General features: G+C 36.3%; 1 protein-coding gene across 2 annotated transcripts in view; it reads right to left on the reverse strand.

The window, feature by feature from the left end:
* The window catches only part of EXT2 (exostosin glycosyltransferase 2), a 73,883-nt gene that overhangs the window by 33,396 nt on the left and 25,788 nt on the right, over window positions 1–14,699 (reverse strand). For both annotated transcript variants that reach the window (XM_005480130.4, XM_026794866.2), the window contains one exon: window positions 6,465–6,596. In XM_005480130.4, coding sequence (XP_005480187.1) covers window positions 6,465–6,596 — 132 coding nt within the window. The remainder of the gene's footprint in view (window positions 1–6,464; window positions 6,597–14,699) is intronic.

Raw genomic sequence — 14,699 nt, forward strand, 5'->3', positions numbered from 1 at the left:
GGTCGTGAATTCCTCTTTTAAAGCTAAATTTTAGGTACATTCCTTAAATCCCAACTTCTACTACTTTCAGAAAGGCATGAAAATTCTCCCCTGCTGGTCATAACTTAGGAAAATAAAGCAACTTTAAAGGAGGCTTTGCTTCTGCACTTACTAAAGGATGGTGGAGGGAGGGAAAAGCCTGTAGACACACACTAATGGATGGGAGAACCACGCCTCTCATTTGAGAAAAACATTTCAAAAAGGCAATTAAGCATCTCTCAAGTGCCATTAAGAGCCAACCCCCTGCTGCCTGCCTGAAGAGTGTGTCTACAGTCTGAGACCTATTGACCCCACTTTCTGCAGGAAATCAGGCAAATTCAAGCCTCCATAATTTGCTAAAGTCTTCCAGATTTCTGCTTGGGAAAAGAAAACCATACAGGCAATTAATACAACAGCAACCTAATTAAATCTCCATTATGGCAGCAAAGCATGAAATGGCCAATGACACAGGGATGGCTTCTCCCAGTCGCTGCTCAAGCAACCAAGTGATGAAGGCACATTTGCTCTATTCCCATCTTTATTAACATTCTTGATGGAAATTCACAGGAACTTTCACTCTCAGAGAGGAGAGCAAACAGCAACAGTAGATTGATCATCCATCACCTTTCTTTGACAAAGTGCTGACACTCAGCTATAGATAAGACAACCCTTCACTATCACCCTCCCAGCTAATATCATTAGAAGAGCCAGGATAATTAATCCAAGATTAACAGGTTACTTGCTGTGAATCATTTTTATGGGCAAAAAGGATCAAATTGAAATGTTAGTTTCCTAAGAGTAATTTCATGTCACTTAAGTCTTGCAGTCTCAGTTGTCTGACAGCTCTTTGCAGTTCATATGAAAATCCAGAGTACTGGAATGTGGGTGACAATGAGAGCTTGGGAATAGCCTGAAGATGGAAGAGGGGAGAATTCAGGAAGGGTTCTGTATATACATAAGGATTCAGACTGCTGCAGCTGTCCTGTGCATGCTTTCTACAAGTGTGCATGTGTGATAATGCCTTAGAAACAAGGCACCTTCCTTTACTGTAGCTCGATCAAATACTGTCCTCCCTTTTGGTCATCAAAAACAACCTGATGCTACTTTAGGAAAAATAAATATATTAAACATGATGCACTAAGGGAGCTGAATTCTCATGACATGGGAGGCTTCAGGCTGGATTTGAGGTAGAGTCTTCAGGTTCAACTTAGCAGGAAGGCTATAACAGACCTTTCTTAGCAGGATACAGAAGGGAGAGATGTGGGAGCTCCACAGCATCAATGAACACATACAGCTGGACTGAGAAATATTAAGATTTATATTTATATAAAGTATAAATATATAAATATATTTATATATTAATATTTATATTATATAAATATTAATAATTAAATTCTATGGAGCCTCAGAGACACTGGTAAAACATCACAGGTAACAAAGACTCCGTCCTGTCCCAAAACTTCCTAACTGGTTGTTCACCATTGAAAGAGACTTGAGGAAGGGTACAGTAGACATTAGGAACTACATTGCAGAATGGTCTTTGGGAAAACAAGGCTGTGTAAGATGTTCCTTATAAAAGAAGAATCAAGAACCTCCCAGCTATCATTTAGTGGGAAAACTCAGCAACAGCACTTAAGAAAAATAAAATTTCACTGCTCCCATGAACAAGACAGTGAGCTTTCCCACCTATCTTATTTTCAACATCTAGCCTGCTTGTTGTAAACTACCTATTACTGAAACCATATAGTCTGAACAACAATTCACCATCTTTTAAAAACACAGAGGTAAGGACAGCAGTGTGCTGAACTTAGTAGCTGAGCAGTCCTACACATCTAAGCAAAACAGAGATATATCCCCTGCCACTGTGGTTAAGGCTTTTTCAGCTAGGTTGTTCTTAAAATCAATCTAACCTCAACATGGTTTCAATTATGAATTACCAGACCAAAAAAAGCCTTGATTTATTCTATTTTCCTCCAATTATTTATGGTAAGTTTCTGTTCAATACTTTGAGAAAGTATTTCATCATGCTTCCCATCCTCAAGTGGTCACAGGGCAAACCCAAAGGAATTAACCCTCCCTATTTGTCCAGAGCCAACCAAAGTTCTTACACTCAACAGCATTACAAAGTTGAGTGGCCATCATTTCATGTTTCAATGAAGATCTTAAACCATCCTCACATAAAAAATTAGCCACAAGATATACAGGAATTTCTACCTAGTGTAGAATAATCCACTGTGTAAGAAAAGTACCCTAACTCTGGGCAGGTAAATTAAAGAACCAACTGTTAAATCATGTTTCACACTCACATAAAAATACCAATGTTTACATCTGAATACGTGTGGGATGTTCAACCAGTCCATAATACCAACACCAAAAAAAGCCATCAATAAACTGAATTTTATTTAATATTTTAAAAAATACATATTTTCTAATATAATAAATAAAACAAAATTTGATCCAGCTGATTGAAACCATCACACAAGTAGCTAGAAAATACAGCAGAAACAGAAATCTAATATTGTTCAATGGAAAAAATACCAAATATGCACTGCCCAGAAATGTGCTAGCTTGCTCTCATTTACAGGTAGATAAAGTGTATGCTAATTATTTGCCTAATGCTTTGGAGATGACAAACAGTACTAGGAAGGAAGCATAGTTATAACAGTAGCACTGTCTGTAGACTGAGGACTATAAAATATTAGTCAAAGAAGTTAGGAATAGTTTATTTTTTTAACAAGTATCAAGTTCCTAGTAATTGGCAGGACCTACAAAGTATTCTGTAAATTAACATTCTTCTTAGGCTTTGTTACTGAATGGCATTCTGGGCACTAAGACAACTCTGCTATTTTAGCTTACACCAAATGATGGTGCTGTTTTCTGCCTCACTGGAAGAAATGAAATCTGGTATGTTTATTGTTCACATACTGATATTCTCAAGTGATTATTAAGCTCTGGTCTGTATCATCCAAGGTCAGAGTTCAAAAGCAGCCCCTGACAAAAAAATCATCTAATGTTTCATAGGTCTACATTATAAACAGGCTTGAAAGAATTTCAGTAAAAGCAGCTGAAGAATTCTGAAAAAACCTGTCTTACTCATTTTTCAGAAACCCATAGGTATTAGTGAGGTATAAGGCAAAGAGCAGAATTTCAGCAATCTACAACGAAACATAAGTGAGGAAGTAATTTACCTCTATTAGAGCATAACAAAGTACTAAATTGAAGGTAACAGATCACATCTCAAGCCCAAGTCATTATTTCTAATCCAGCCCAAACTGGTAACCATCAAAATGCACACTGTAGAATCACTCATTTTCTGGCTTACTTGGACATAACTGATTGCCTCTGCCTAATGGATAATGGTTGGGCCAAAAAATATAAAAGACATTAAACTTCCATGCCTGCATCAAAAGACTGTCTGGGATATAAAGGGCTCCAGTAGTACAGGAATGAATTTCAGGCCCCAAAAGTATCATTTGCTCCTCTTCATTAAAAGGAAGAAATACGTCATAATGCATTTTTATTCGAAGTATTATTCCATACCATATTAGCATGTTATATGCTACTAGTCTTCCATTTCCTCAATAGGACAGTGAATAAGTAGCAAAATAATCCACTTTATTACTTTTTTTTTGCTTGAGAAAGGCCAACAATCTTCAGTCAGCCCATAAAAACACATAAAACTGCTTGGATCACTTCCCCTGTGCAATGTACTAAGTATGGAATTAACTGTATATGCATTTATCTTCTGCATACTGCAAACTCCCTCCTGGAAAAACACCCTCCTGTACCACTGCTGCATGGACACTCTGGTGAAGATACTCAGGCAACAGTCTTACTAATATTTTGAGCCAATATAAGTCAAAGTAATGCCAAGTTAAGCAGCCTTCAAGCCACCCAGTCCCTCCCTTGCACACACCACCACTCTTTCTTTTTTTTTCTTGCCTGCTAAGTTTTATATAAGGAATATTATTTTGGTTAGCTCACCGCAAGTGAAATAGAAATATCAAAAAAAAAAGGTTGCACATGAAAGAGGAAACTGTGACCCAACTGTAGAAGAGTGCAGGACTACTTTGGGTGTTCTGGAAGCAAACACATGAAGCTACAATACTTCAACAAAATGCAAAGTATAATGTGCACCTTGGAAAGTTATGAGCCATTCTAATTGTCTAAGTAGAAATAATGGTTATACTGCTTTGTCTAACACACAAAGCAGTTGTAACAATTGAACAGCACAACAATTAGGAACCAGGACATTTTACCAAACTTCTTCTGTTACTTCTCAGGATTCTGTGAACCACAAAGCAAAATTACACACAAAAAAACTCCACCTCAAACCAAGGAAGAGGGCAGGTAAGAAACCATGGCCAAGAGTTCTTTCTAAGTATCCTTCTCTGCATAATGATCTTGAACAGCAAGCTCTTCTTTCTGTTATACAGCTGAATTTGTCCTAGCAATTAAATGCACAAATTCCTTAAAGCAGGCATTCTCCTGTATAGATATTCCATAGGCAAATCTGTGCTCTCATTTTCAAAACCTCACTATCCAGAGCACAGGGATCTGAGCTCTGTGAACAGCCTTGTACTGATTAAAATAATGTCTGGCTAATTTCAGTAAGCCCTTAAAACAGTGATTGCACCTCTGCACCTCTTCTACACACCCTGCACCTTTGTGTTCCTGTGGAAACCAGGTAACAGGAACAAAAGCATACAGAAGAGTATTGTACCTAATCCCTACTGACCACAACACCACATGGAGCAGCAGGCAGAGCTAAAGGAACTGGCTGCACTCAGGTGAGCTTGAAGGCAGAATACAATGGCAAGTTCTGCAAGTCAGTTCTGGCCAGTAACATAAGAATTTATGAAAGTTACTCACAATTTTCACTGTGATATTAATGTTAACTCACATTATTTTGCTTATGCAAAATCCTGTGAGTTATTTTAACAATTAGCTATATCCTAGCCCCGAGATTGAAATAATTTTCTTTAAAAACTTCAGTCATGAGTTTATTGAGAAAAGAATACCACAATTTTCTTGTAAACAAAAAGGACATTAGTTACTTTGCCTTCTTATCAAAGTTAGAGGATACAGCTGCCATTTTCTGCTACCTCAAATGTACATATTTAAGTCCTTCCAACTATAATGTTTCATCCAGGCTGACTAGAAATGGTAACAGTGCTAAGAGGATATTAGGCAGGAGCAAGATGAGACACAGGATCAAGCAGATTATTACTGCCCAACAAGAAGACAATTTTGAGACTGTGACTAGGGCATTTAAAAAAAAAAGTATAGGAGAGAATCCAGGATATGTTTTTAGGTTCCCTCAGTAATCCTTAAAGCATTTTCTTCATTTCACTAAGCATGTTTAAAGGTGCTTGGCTCTGCTACCATAATTGTAAAGGTGTTAAAATATTCTGATTCCCTTCTTGTCGAATACACACTTGTGCAGATTAATTTTCCTTAAATAATAATCAGGGCCACATTTCCTCCCTGAGAAAGGACAAGAGGAGATTATTAATGCCTTTGGCTCAGCAATGGAAACAGAACTTCTAAAACACAGCAATGAGCTTCTAACTCTTCATCAGCAACTGTTCACACTCCCCAGGTCTGAAGAGTTTCAAGTAAAACCCACTTTACTCCTACCCAATACTCCTACCCAGCTTTCTTTTTCTAAACTATCATAAAGCAAGACAGTTAACAAGTTTGGTTTTATTAGTAAAACAAAACTATTTTTTATATTTTGACACAGAGAAAATTAACTGATTACAAGTGAAAATTATCTACAGGCTTTTATATAGTAAAAAATCAGAACCAGCTGCTTGGTGCAGGAGGTTAATTAATACTGCACTGTTTTTTCTTAACAGAAGTGAGTTCAACCAGTGAAACTTTAAATTAAACCAAGAACAGGCAAAAAAAAAAAAATCCAGTAAAACTTTGATCATCAGTTTCTGTATTAGAGAAATTGTTAAGAAGTAACATAGAGAAAATTTTAGGCATAAGAAAAATTAGCTATTTCAACAGAATTATATGAAAGACTCCCCCAGATTTTTTGAGATCTTCAGCATTTCCACTATTTTCTCTGCATCATACAGACTATGTCCAAATATATACAGTGCTCCAAACTCTCTCTGAATTAAACAGAAACAAAGCGTGTGTGTGTGTGTAGGCATCAAGGAAAAAAAAAATCTAAACAAGGAAGCAATTTAACATGTGCAATAGCAAAAGTTAAAAGTTCTCATCTTTGTGCCAGGACATAAAACTGCTAGTTATTTTGCCAGTTGTCATAAAATATATTAGCTTCATCTGTGCAAGTTACCAGCACAACACATACACACACAAACTCAGACACAGAATTATAACCAAGTTTCATAGCACATACCTTTTATACGAGGAAGAAAAACCCCAAAACCACAATTTGTTTTATGAGTAAATCAAATTAATTTGCTTACCACAGCTGGGGGATCATTCCACTCTTCATAAGAAATGGCAGCATATGGGTAAATTCTATCATTGATAATCTGAAGAGTAGCGAGAGCAATTGCTTTCATCGATCGAAAATATGCTTCCCAGAACCACCTTGCCTGTAAAGAAAATAAAATTCACTTTCACACTGCCAGATCCAGTGCTTAATAATCCATTTTGGCTTGCCATGCACAATCTGTTCCATGCAGTCTACGTCAGGTGGAAATTAAATTAGGAGCCATGTTTATTGTAGATAGAGTATTTCCATAATGCCTGAAGGCTTTAAACTCAACTCCACCCCTTAAAAGGACTCTCAGCCAATAAAAAGAAGCAGCAGCATTATTTTGCAAGAGATTAAACAGAATGAAAATATTTGAAGGAATCAAGTACTTTCACACTTAGATCATACATTTTCATTCTGAAAAATGTCAAAAGTATTTTGACCATAGAAGAAAATAAATTACCTATACTCCATTTTTTCTAAGGTAAAGGAATCCACAGTACAGTTAAACAGTCAAATAAAAGCACTCTGCCTGAAAGGCAGAACTTGAAAGTCTCTTTTTAACATCAATATTAGATGTTAAAACACTTGATCAGATAGAGAATTTCCATATTCACAAAACCTACCAGACTAATAGCTTCTAAGAGACCTAATATTATTTATACAAGTAAATGATCATTATTTTTACATGTACATGCCAATTTATTACAATTGTTAATCCAGGCTAATTTCTAGCACAGTGTAAAGCTGCTGAAATGAAGCCTGAGATTGTTATACACAGGTGCTCCGAATTTCACAGATGAGTTGCTCCAAAACTAAGGCCCCATACAAGTTTTCATCTTGTCCCAGTTTCTGTGTATGACAGAAATTACAGAAGAAAAGCAGAGGTTTGCAAATGAAAATGCTGACTTATCTGACTCTCTGTTAAGAGATATAAACATACTTTTTCAATCCCTAGAACTATCAAATGATCCTGTAGGTCCCTATCCAACCCAGAAGGAAACATGCTTAACCAAACCACGTAGGTCAGGAGTTCTGGCCCAAAAGATATGATTTTTTTCAACCTTACTTTTCTTCAGGAAACTGCAGCACACTGAAGTCTCCAGAAATTAATTTCATTTGCAATCTCCCTATGGTGAATTACCAGCTATAAGAGCATGTGTTTGCTTCTAGAAGGTAGAGCAATTAAAATAAATGTACTTTTTCTTTAATTGGAACCTTCAGAAGTTTTCAGAGTCAGGACACAGCTGAAGACAATACACAAATTTGGGCAAGTGCTATTTTACTCTTGCTACAGATTTCTTAAATAGCAAAAAAGGGTCTAGAGTTTAGCAGTTTAAATAGCATGCATGAAAATATTAAATAAGATTATTTGCCTTATAAAGTTACCATATTATTTACCGTATTCAATTACTGAAGGAATACCAAGTTTCTGGAGGTACAGATCTTAAGATGAACCAAAAATAACTTTTGTTTATCTGTTTTTAACAAATGCCAACAGATCTCACTCTGAAGGTCAGTACTTTTTAACAGAAGACACACAGTGATTCCTGCATTTACACTTCTTTTTGGATATTCCTAGACTAAATAACAGTATAGAGGAAAGATTATAAGCACAACCTTGCACATATTCATGTTTATGCTACCCTGCACTTTACTCAGAGTGTAAGCTATGGGGTTTAGAACTACAGTCTTGCTGCTGAACCACCAGCCCTAGAACTCTACTCTGTGAGTAAAAAAAAAAAAATTTGTAAAACAGATTCAGTAGAATATTTCTGCAAATATTTAAGATGAAAAAAATCTATGTTACAATTTAAAAATAAACCAGGAAAGAAGTCTTTGCTCTCTCAAGTACTACATTTACTGTGCAAACAGCCGTAAGTGTGACTATTTCAAAATTTAACTGCATAGAGTTAAATTTTAACTCACCCATGACACCCATGCATAGAGTTTGGACACCCATGCATAGAGTGATGGGTATGTCCAAAATGACACTACTCTGGAGATTGTCATCCAGAGAGAGTGCAAAGCAACTTCAGTTTAGAATAGAATCACTTCCCTCTCCTTATTTCTCTTCCTGATAGGACTTAACAGCTGGATAACAGGCTGATTACCAGGAACACGGAACAAAATTACTTCCACATTCAAGTGTAAAAGCAGAAGAATTACATAAAAGGGTAAGAATAAGTAAAAAGACAATAAAGCAAGCACCACATGCTAAGCAAAAGCATTAGTACTTCTTTCCCCATATCCTATCCCTTAAGAAAAATATATTATCAAAACAGCAATCTAAAAAGAAAACCAGAAGCAGATCAAGAATTAAAATGGACCACAACAGCTAATTTCCCTGTTCCAGTATGCTAAACAAAAAGGATTCTAAATTTTATTTTCATGATAGACAACAGTTTAGAACAATTGCTGCAAGCAGCACTAAGTAGGAAGGAGAAACTATGTAGCCTTTTAGCATACAACTTTATAAGCAATTGAGTAACTATTAATAGTGTGAAATACAGGATTATGTATTCCATTGTCATTAAATGACAGCTTTCCTATAATGTTATGACTCTTTATTAATACCATAATATCTATTATTATCTAGCTTCATAAAAATCAAATATGGTTTTCTTTCTTCAGCAAAAGTAGGATGGCTCTGATCTAGCTTCTCTTTACTTAAAGAATGCTTGTAATGTCAGGGAAGATTACACCTTTATACCAGAAGCAAATCTGGAGAAGGGGGCAGAGGGAATTTATGTTTTATAGACTAATATTTATGTAATTAATTTTTTGTAAAGAGCCATAGAATGTTCCCACAGTTGGTTGTAATATTTTTGGAGTTGTGTTTCTTTAAGGCAGAACTCAAAACCTTCTAAGGGGATTTGAAGTCCCCAAACAGATGTTTCAGGGTCTCATTACTTCCTCCCCACCTTGTTTGCTTTTATAAAGCAGAACTGATTAACATGGCTTGCTAGTGTCTGCTGCTCCACATGCTGAGTTACTAAATATTTTGGGAAAGTTTTCTATTGGGAAGATATATGTTGATTCCATTTGAAATCTATTTTCTACTCTGCTTGGTGAGGTTAAAAAGCTTATGTTGGAATGTAAGAAATAGAGGGGATAGAAATCCCATGAACACATTTGTGATATGGGAGAGAGTAACAACAACAAAAGGAAAGGTTTCTGTTCCAGACTCTTATACCAACTTTCTTATTGTTCTTACATAGCTTTAATGAGCTCTCTGTTCCTCTTTTTTGTATCTATGAATCCAGGAAACTCAGCTGTAACTTTAATACACTAAGCAATGTTTTTAAGGTATGGTAATTGCAATGCACTAATTAGAGCTACCTGAACTCCTTTCAGGATCTTGCAATAAACAATCTGTAAGTCCAGACCTTGGCTTTCACACACACACAGACTACAACTATGATGAAGTCAGACATCTCCTTTCAACTTGAACTGAAATTAGCTTCTAGTACCCTAAAACCCTGTTTGATGGGGTTTCCAGATTTTTCTAAGGAAACACTATGTAGACCACAGACTTGTAGAGAAAGCTAACTTTGTATACACCTAAATATTGCTTAGGCCATGAGCAACCTACATGGTTAACAGAGATCAAACATCTACTTTGTACTCTGTTTGCCAAGACAACACAGATGAATGTACATTAACCATTATGGCTTACAAGGAATTGAAAACTGAAAGAAGAAATCCAATTTCTCTTCTCCTTCTAAATTTGTGGATAAATAGAAAATCTAGGATAGATCCAAAATGAAAGACAGAAAAGCATTACTTTTGAAAACAGTTTTACCAATGCTTTGACGAGTCAAATCAAGCATACCGTATTGACTTGACTGACAATGAGAAATACATTATATTATCGGGTTGCCCAGTGGGTTGGAAGTGACTGGAAGTTCTCATTACACAATAGATTGCCCATGAAATTAGTTCATTTGAATTCACTTTCTGCAGTAAATTTAACAAAGACATGACAACTTCATTATGGAAGCCAAAGACTGAAGGAATCGGAGACCAAATTCTCTTCTCTCACCAAGCAGTGAGCACTGCAGACTAAGTTCACAAACATGGGCATGCCAGTAAGCAGTTCTAAGTTGTTGCCCTTCCTTTCTTCTTTCCTCCTGCCCCACTTCCAACTGCTACATCCTCATCAAATCAGCCATGAAAACCCACCACTTTCTGTGAAGGCCAAAATTTCTTAACATAATATAGTGTTACCAATTTATCTTTACAAATACACATGCACACCTTGAGAAAGATCAGCCATATTTGCAAGACAGATGTTCCTTAAACCAAGCAAGCAAGCATCCAACCCAAAAGTTCAATTCCACTTGTTTTCAGTTCCAGGATTTAGTTCAGACTATGAAGAAACTAAACTGCCAATATTCAGTACATACCAGCACAGGCAAGAGCTTGGGAAGGGAGCATTAGAACTTATTTTCATACCAAACAACAGGCAGCGGCATGCAGCAACAGCGCAGCCTACTCATAGAAAGTAACATTTATTTAGGTAAGGTGTTATTTTCCTTAGAAATAAACACACTTGGGGGACTAGCATCTCTTTAGAAGCTCTTTACAAGCCAACATAGCATCAGGTTACAGAGTTCATTCATATAATGTTTATAAGTTCTAATTTTAATGCCATTAATGGTGCTCTGGTGTGGAGTGCAAGACAGATCAATGTAAATCTTTCGATTGGTTTTTGACAAAAAAAAAACCACTGGGCATAAGGTAAGGAAAGGACAACCTTCTTTAACATTTACATCAAGGGCAAAACAGTCCATGAAAGGAACTTTCTAGCCTTCTGGCTTTTCACAGCCCATGATTTGGTGGGAGTTCATAAAAGTAGCAAGAGGGGGAAAAAAATTCGCAAAAGAGTAGTAAAATTTAACTGCCCATAAACCACCACTTTTCTCAACTTTTAGGTCAGGCGCCATGATGCTGTGAGATTTTGCCCCACTGCAACAGTTCAGTGCTTCCAAAATGCCTTGAAAGGGTTTACAAGGCCTTGAAATACAACCATTTTCACACCACCTATGGTGACTCTACTTAAATGCTTTCCCTTCTTAATGGCTCTTGGGGTTCCTGACTTTTACTCCCAGCTGGATTGGAGAAGTCTATGCAAGCAAAAGAGTGTGGCCTACCTGCTGCAACAGCATTGGCCTGGAAACTTGGTGATCTTATTTTTAATCCTGGTTCTGTTACTTATTTACAGATAAAAGTTTGGCATTTATTAGATTTCTTGCTTCTACTTCAGCATCTCAGCAGTATGCGTAATATTGACCTCAAAGAGATGAGACTTAACCATTCTAAACCTTTCAAATTTTGGGATGGATAGAAGAATAGAAAACACCCCATTAACTTTATCTTCTCTTATTATTTGTAAATAGAAACTTTAAATTAATAAAATATTTAGCTAAGTAACTGAAGTAAATGACTGCAGTAACCCTTTGCTAAAACGTGTACCTTCAACAGGGATACAAAAGATATTACAGTAAATATCTACAACTCAGCTGTGCATCTGACAGCTCTGGACATGGAAGTGCATCCACAAGGCCTGCTAAAGTTTTATGTCATATTGTAATATAAACAAACATATTTTAAGTTACTGAGACATAGCACATTATTATATCAAGTAAACTACTCAGACTGGTCCCAGGCAACCTCCCCTGGCCCCAAACTATTGCCATGGGGCAGTAGAATTAAATGGGCTACTGAGGTTCAAGATAAATTGAATTTTTGTATGTTTGCCCGATACTCAAGATGCATATGAATATAGCTGATGTTATATAATAGTCCAATAGTAAACCTGAGCTTCAAGAGCCCTACTGACCTCCTGTGCAAAAGGGGACTGAAGGTAAGTTATTTTTTTGGAGCAATATGCATTTTAGAAAAAGTTTCTCAAGATAAATTTTGGGTTTAGACTGAGGAACTTATAGCCCCAAGTTCCCACCTTTTTCTGCTTATGAATTGTAATTTGCACCCTCTTTCTGTACTGTTTCATTGTTCCTACCTCTGGTTCCCTGTTCCAACAGTTTCCTTGCTGATCACACATACTACTTTTAGTACGCAGTTCTCCAGCAGAGATGATACCAGCTGGTATCAGCTAAAACCAGTGATATGTTTAGGTTTTTTATACAGGCTCACAAGAAAGCCTCATAAGACTTTATACTAGTAAGAATTAAACAGTATTTTGTTGTTTCTAAAATATGGTAAGATTTTGGGATTTACAAAAAATGCTTGATGGTGTAGGACCCTTGGTGATATCACTCGATCACATTCAACCTAAGGCAGGTTGGCTTATTCTTGGTAATCAGTGCAGGAAAAAATAGGGTTGTTCAGACAGAAATTTAGACCTCTGGTACCTTAAAATAACTTCCAATAAATCCATTCCTCTCTTAGTAATGGATCAGGAGAGGACAAAATAAGTGACTAGCTGTAGGCCATGGTCCTTCTTCCCCTTAAAGCTCTGGTTTCAATAGTGACCTGAAGTAGTCTCATTTTTCCTAGAGAGGGATGAGGACTTGAAATGCAAATCTAGGCTACACAAATCTAGGTTACATTTTTCAAAAACAACTCTCAGCCCATGAAAAACAGTAAGAGAGCTGTGCTCTGAAAAGTTATCTTATTTTTAGGGTGCCAGCACAATTACATGAAACTGCAGGTAAACTCTTTAGAAATTGCAAGTAAAAATTAGTTTCTTGTTCCCATACATGGATTATGTAAGAATTTTAAAAGCTAATCCATTAAATCAATTAAATACTGGTAAAATCATGCTAACTTGCCTGAAACTGAAAAGTTTTCTGATTTTTACATTTTTATAGAATATCAGATTAAAAGCATCTTTCAAATTCAACCTAAACTGGCTGTGTTACATCTGTTTCTCACTGCAGACCTATCCAAGAAAAGCAGTAGTGCAGACAGTATATAAAGAGTGTTCAGAGTAACAACATGTCACCTCTAAAGCTAAAAATGGAGATAAGCAAGGAATTGAAGTTTTGGAGGCCCATGATCACTTCAGATAAAGACTAATCCATAATTCAGCATCGGGGTTATCTGAACCTCAAACCAGAGGCTCCTCTGCAAGGGAAAAAAGAGGAATGAACTGTAGAACAATGCAGGTCACATACTGTTGTTTCCAGTTAACTAAGGTTTGCTCCTAATGTAATCTGACATCATTATTTCAATATTATTTCTGAACTTTCATTCCATGTTACTGACTTATGCACAATTCTCATGTAAAGCCCTGAGAGCACTCAATTCTTCTATTTAACTTATACAAATTATATGAGTAGTCTATAGAGGAATATTCCCTAATTACAAGACACTTCAGCAGTATGAGCAAACAAATCAGTAATTTGTATCATTACAGTTAAATATTTTAAGAAAGAGATTCTAGACAGACTTTTCATGGTGCTGCTTTTTATTGTAATTCAGCTTCAAAAACAATGTCTTCAAAAGTGAAGCAGTAAGTCGATTTAATTCTTTGGCTCAATATTCTCTACTGCAGTAATTTTAGCCATGAAACAAGTACATTTGCCTCCTTCAGATACAACAGAGTGAAAACTGAATATTTCCATTATCCAGATTTCTTTTATTCCTTTTTCTTTTTGAAGCTGCCATATCATAAGGGGACAGAGGTCAGAGTTCGAAATGCTAATCTTGCCCTTCAGATAGCAGCCACTTGGGAATAACTCACTTCTACTCACTCTCAGTTTTATTGCTGGAGACTACTTGCTGACTCTTAGAAGAGTTAAAAGAAAAAGTTAACAGAAAATCTGAGTGCAAGCTCAGATATTAAAACTAGGCTTCTTGCACTGCAGCCTTCCTCAGATTCTCCTCTTTGGTGCTTTGAAAAGAATCACATCAATTGTAGTAATCCATACATACAACACATACCATGCATATACAAGAACAGTTCTTAGCAGCTTATCTGTTAAAGTTAACATTTTCACTCTTGCTTCCACACTTTCACATAACTTTGGGAGTTTGAGGAGTTTTTTGAATTGTTTTAGGGGTGATGGATTTTGGAAGCTTTCTTGCTTTGGTGTTTCTAAGGTTTTAATCTTCTCATAAAGACCCTTCTCCTTAAATACATGACACAAAAGAAGGTACTTTCAATAAAAGAGCTCTCATTCTCTCTCACTAAATGGCAACTTTTATATAGTTTTGAAATCCTGCATTATCTTTACCCTTAAAATACAGATTT

This window comes from Zonotrichia albicollis, chromosome 6, assembly GCF_047830755.1.
Source record: "Zonotrichia albicollis isolate bZonAlb1 chromosome 6, bZonAlb1.hap1, whole genome shotgun sequence".
Taxonomy (NCBI): Eukaryota; Metazoa; Chordata; class Aves; order Passeriformes; family Passerellidae; genus Zonotrichia; species Zonotrichia albicollis.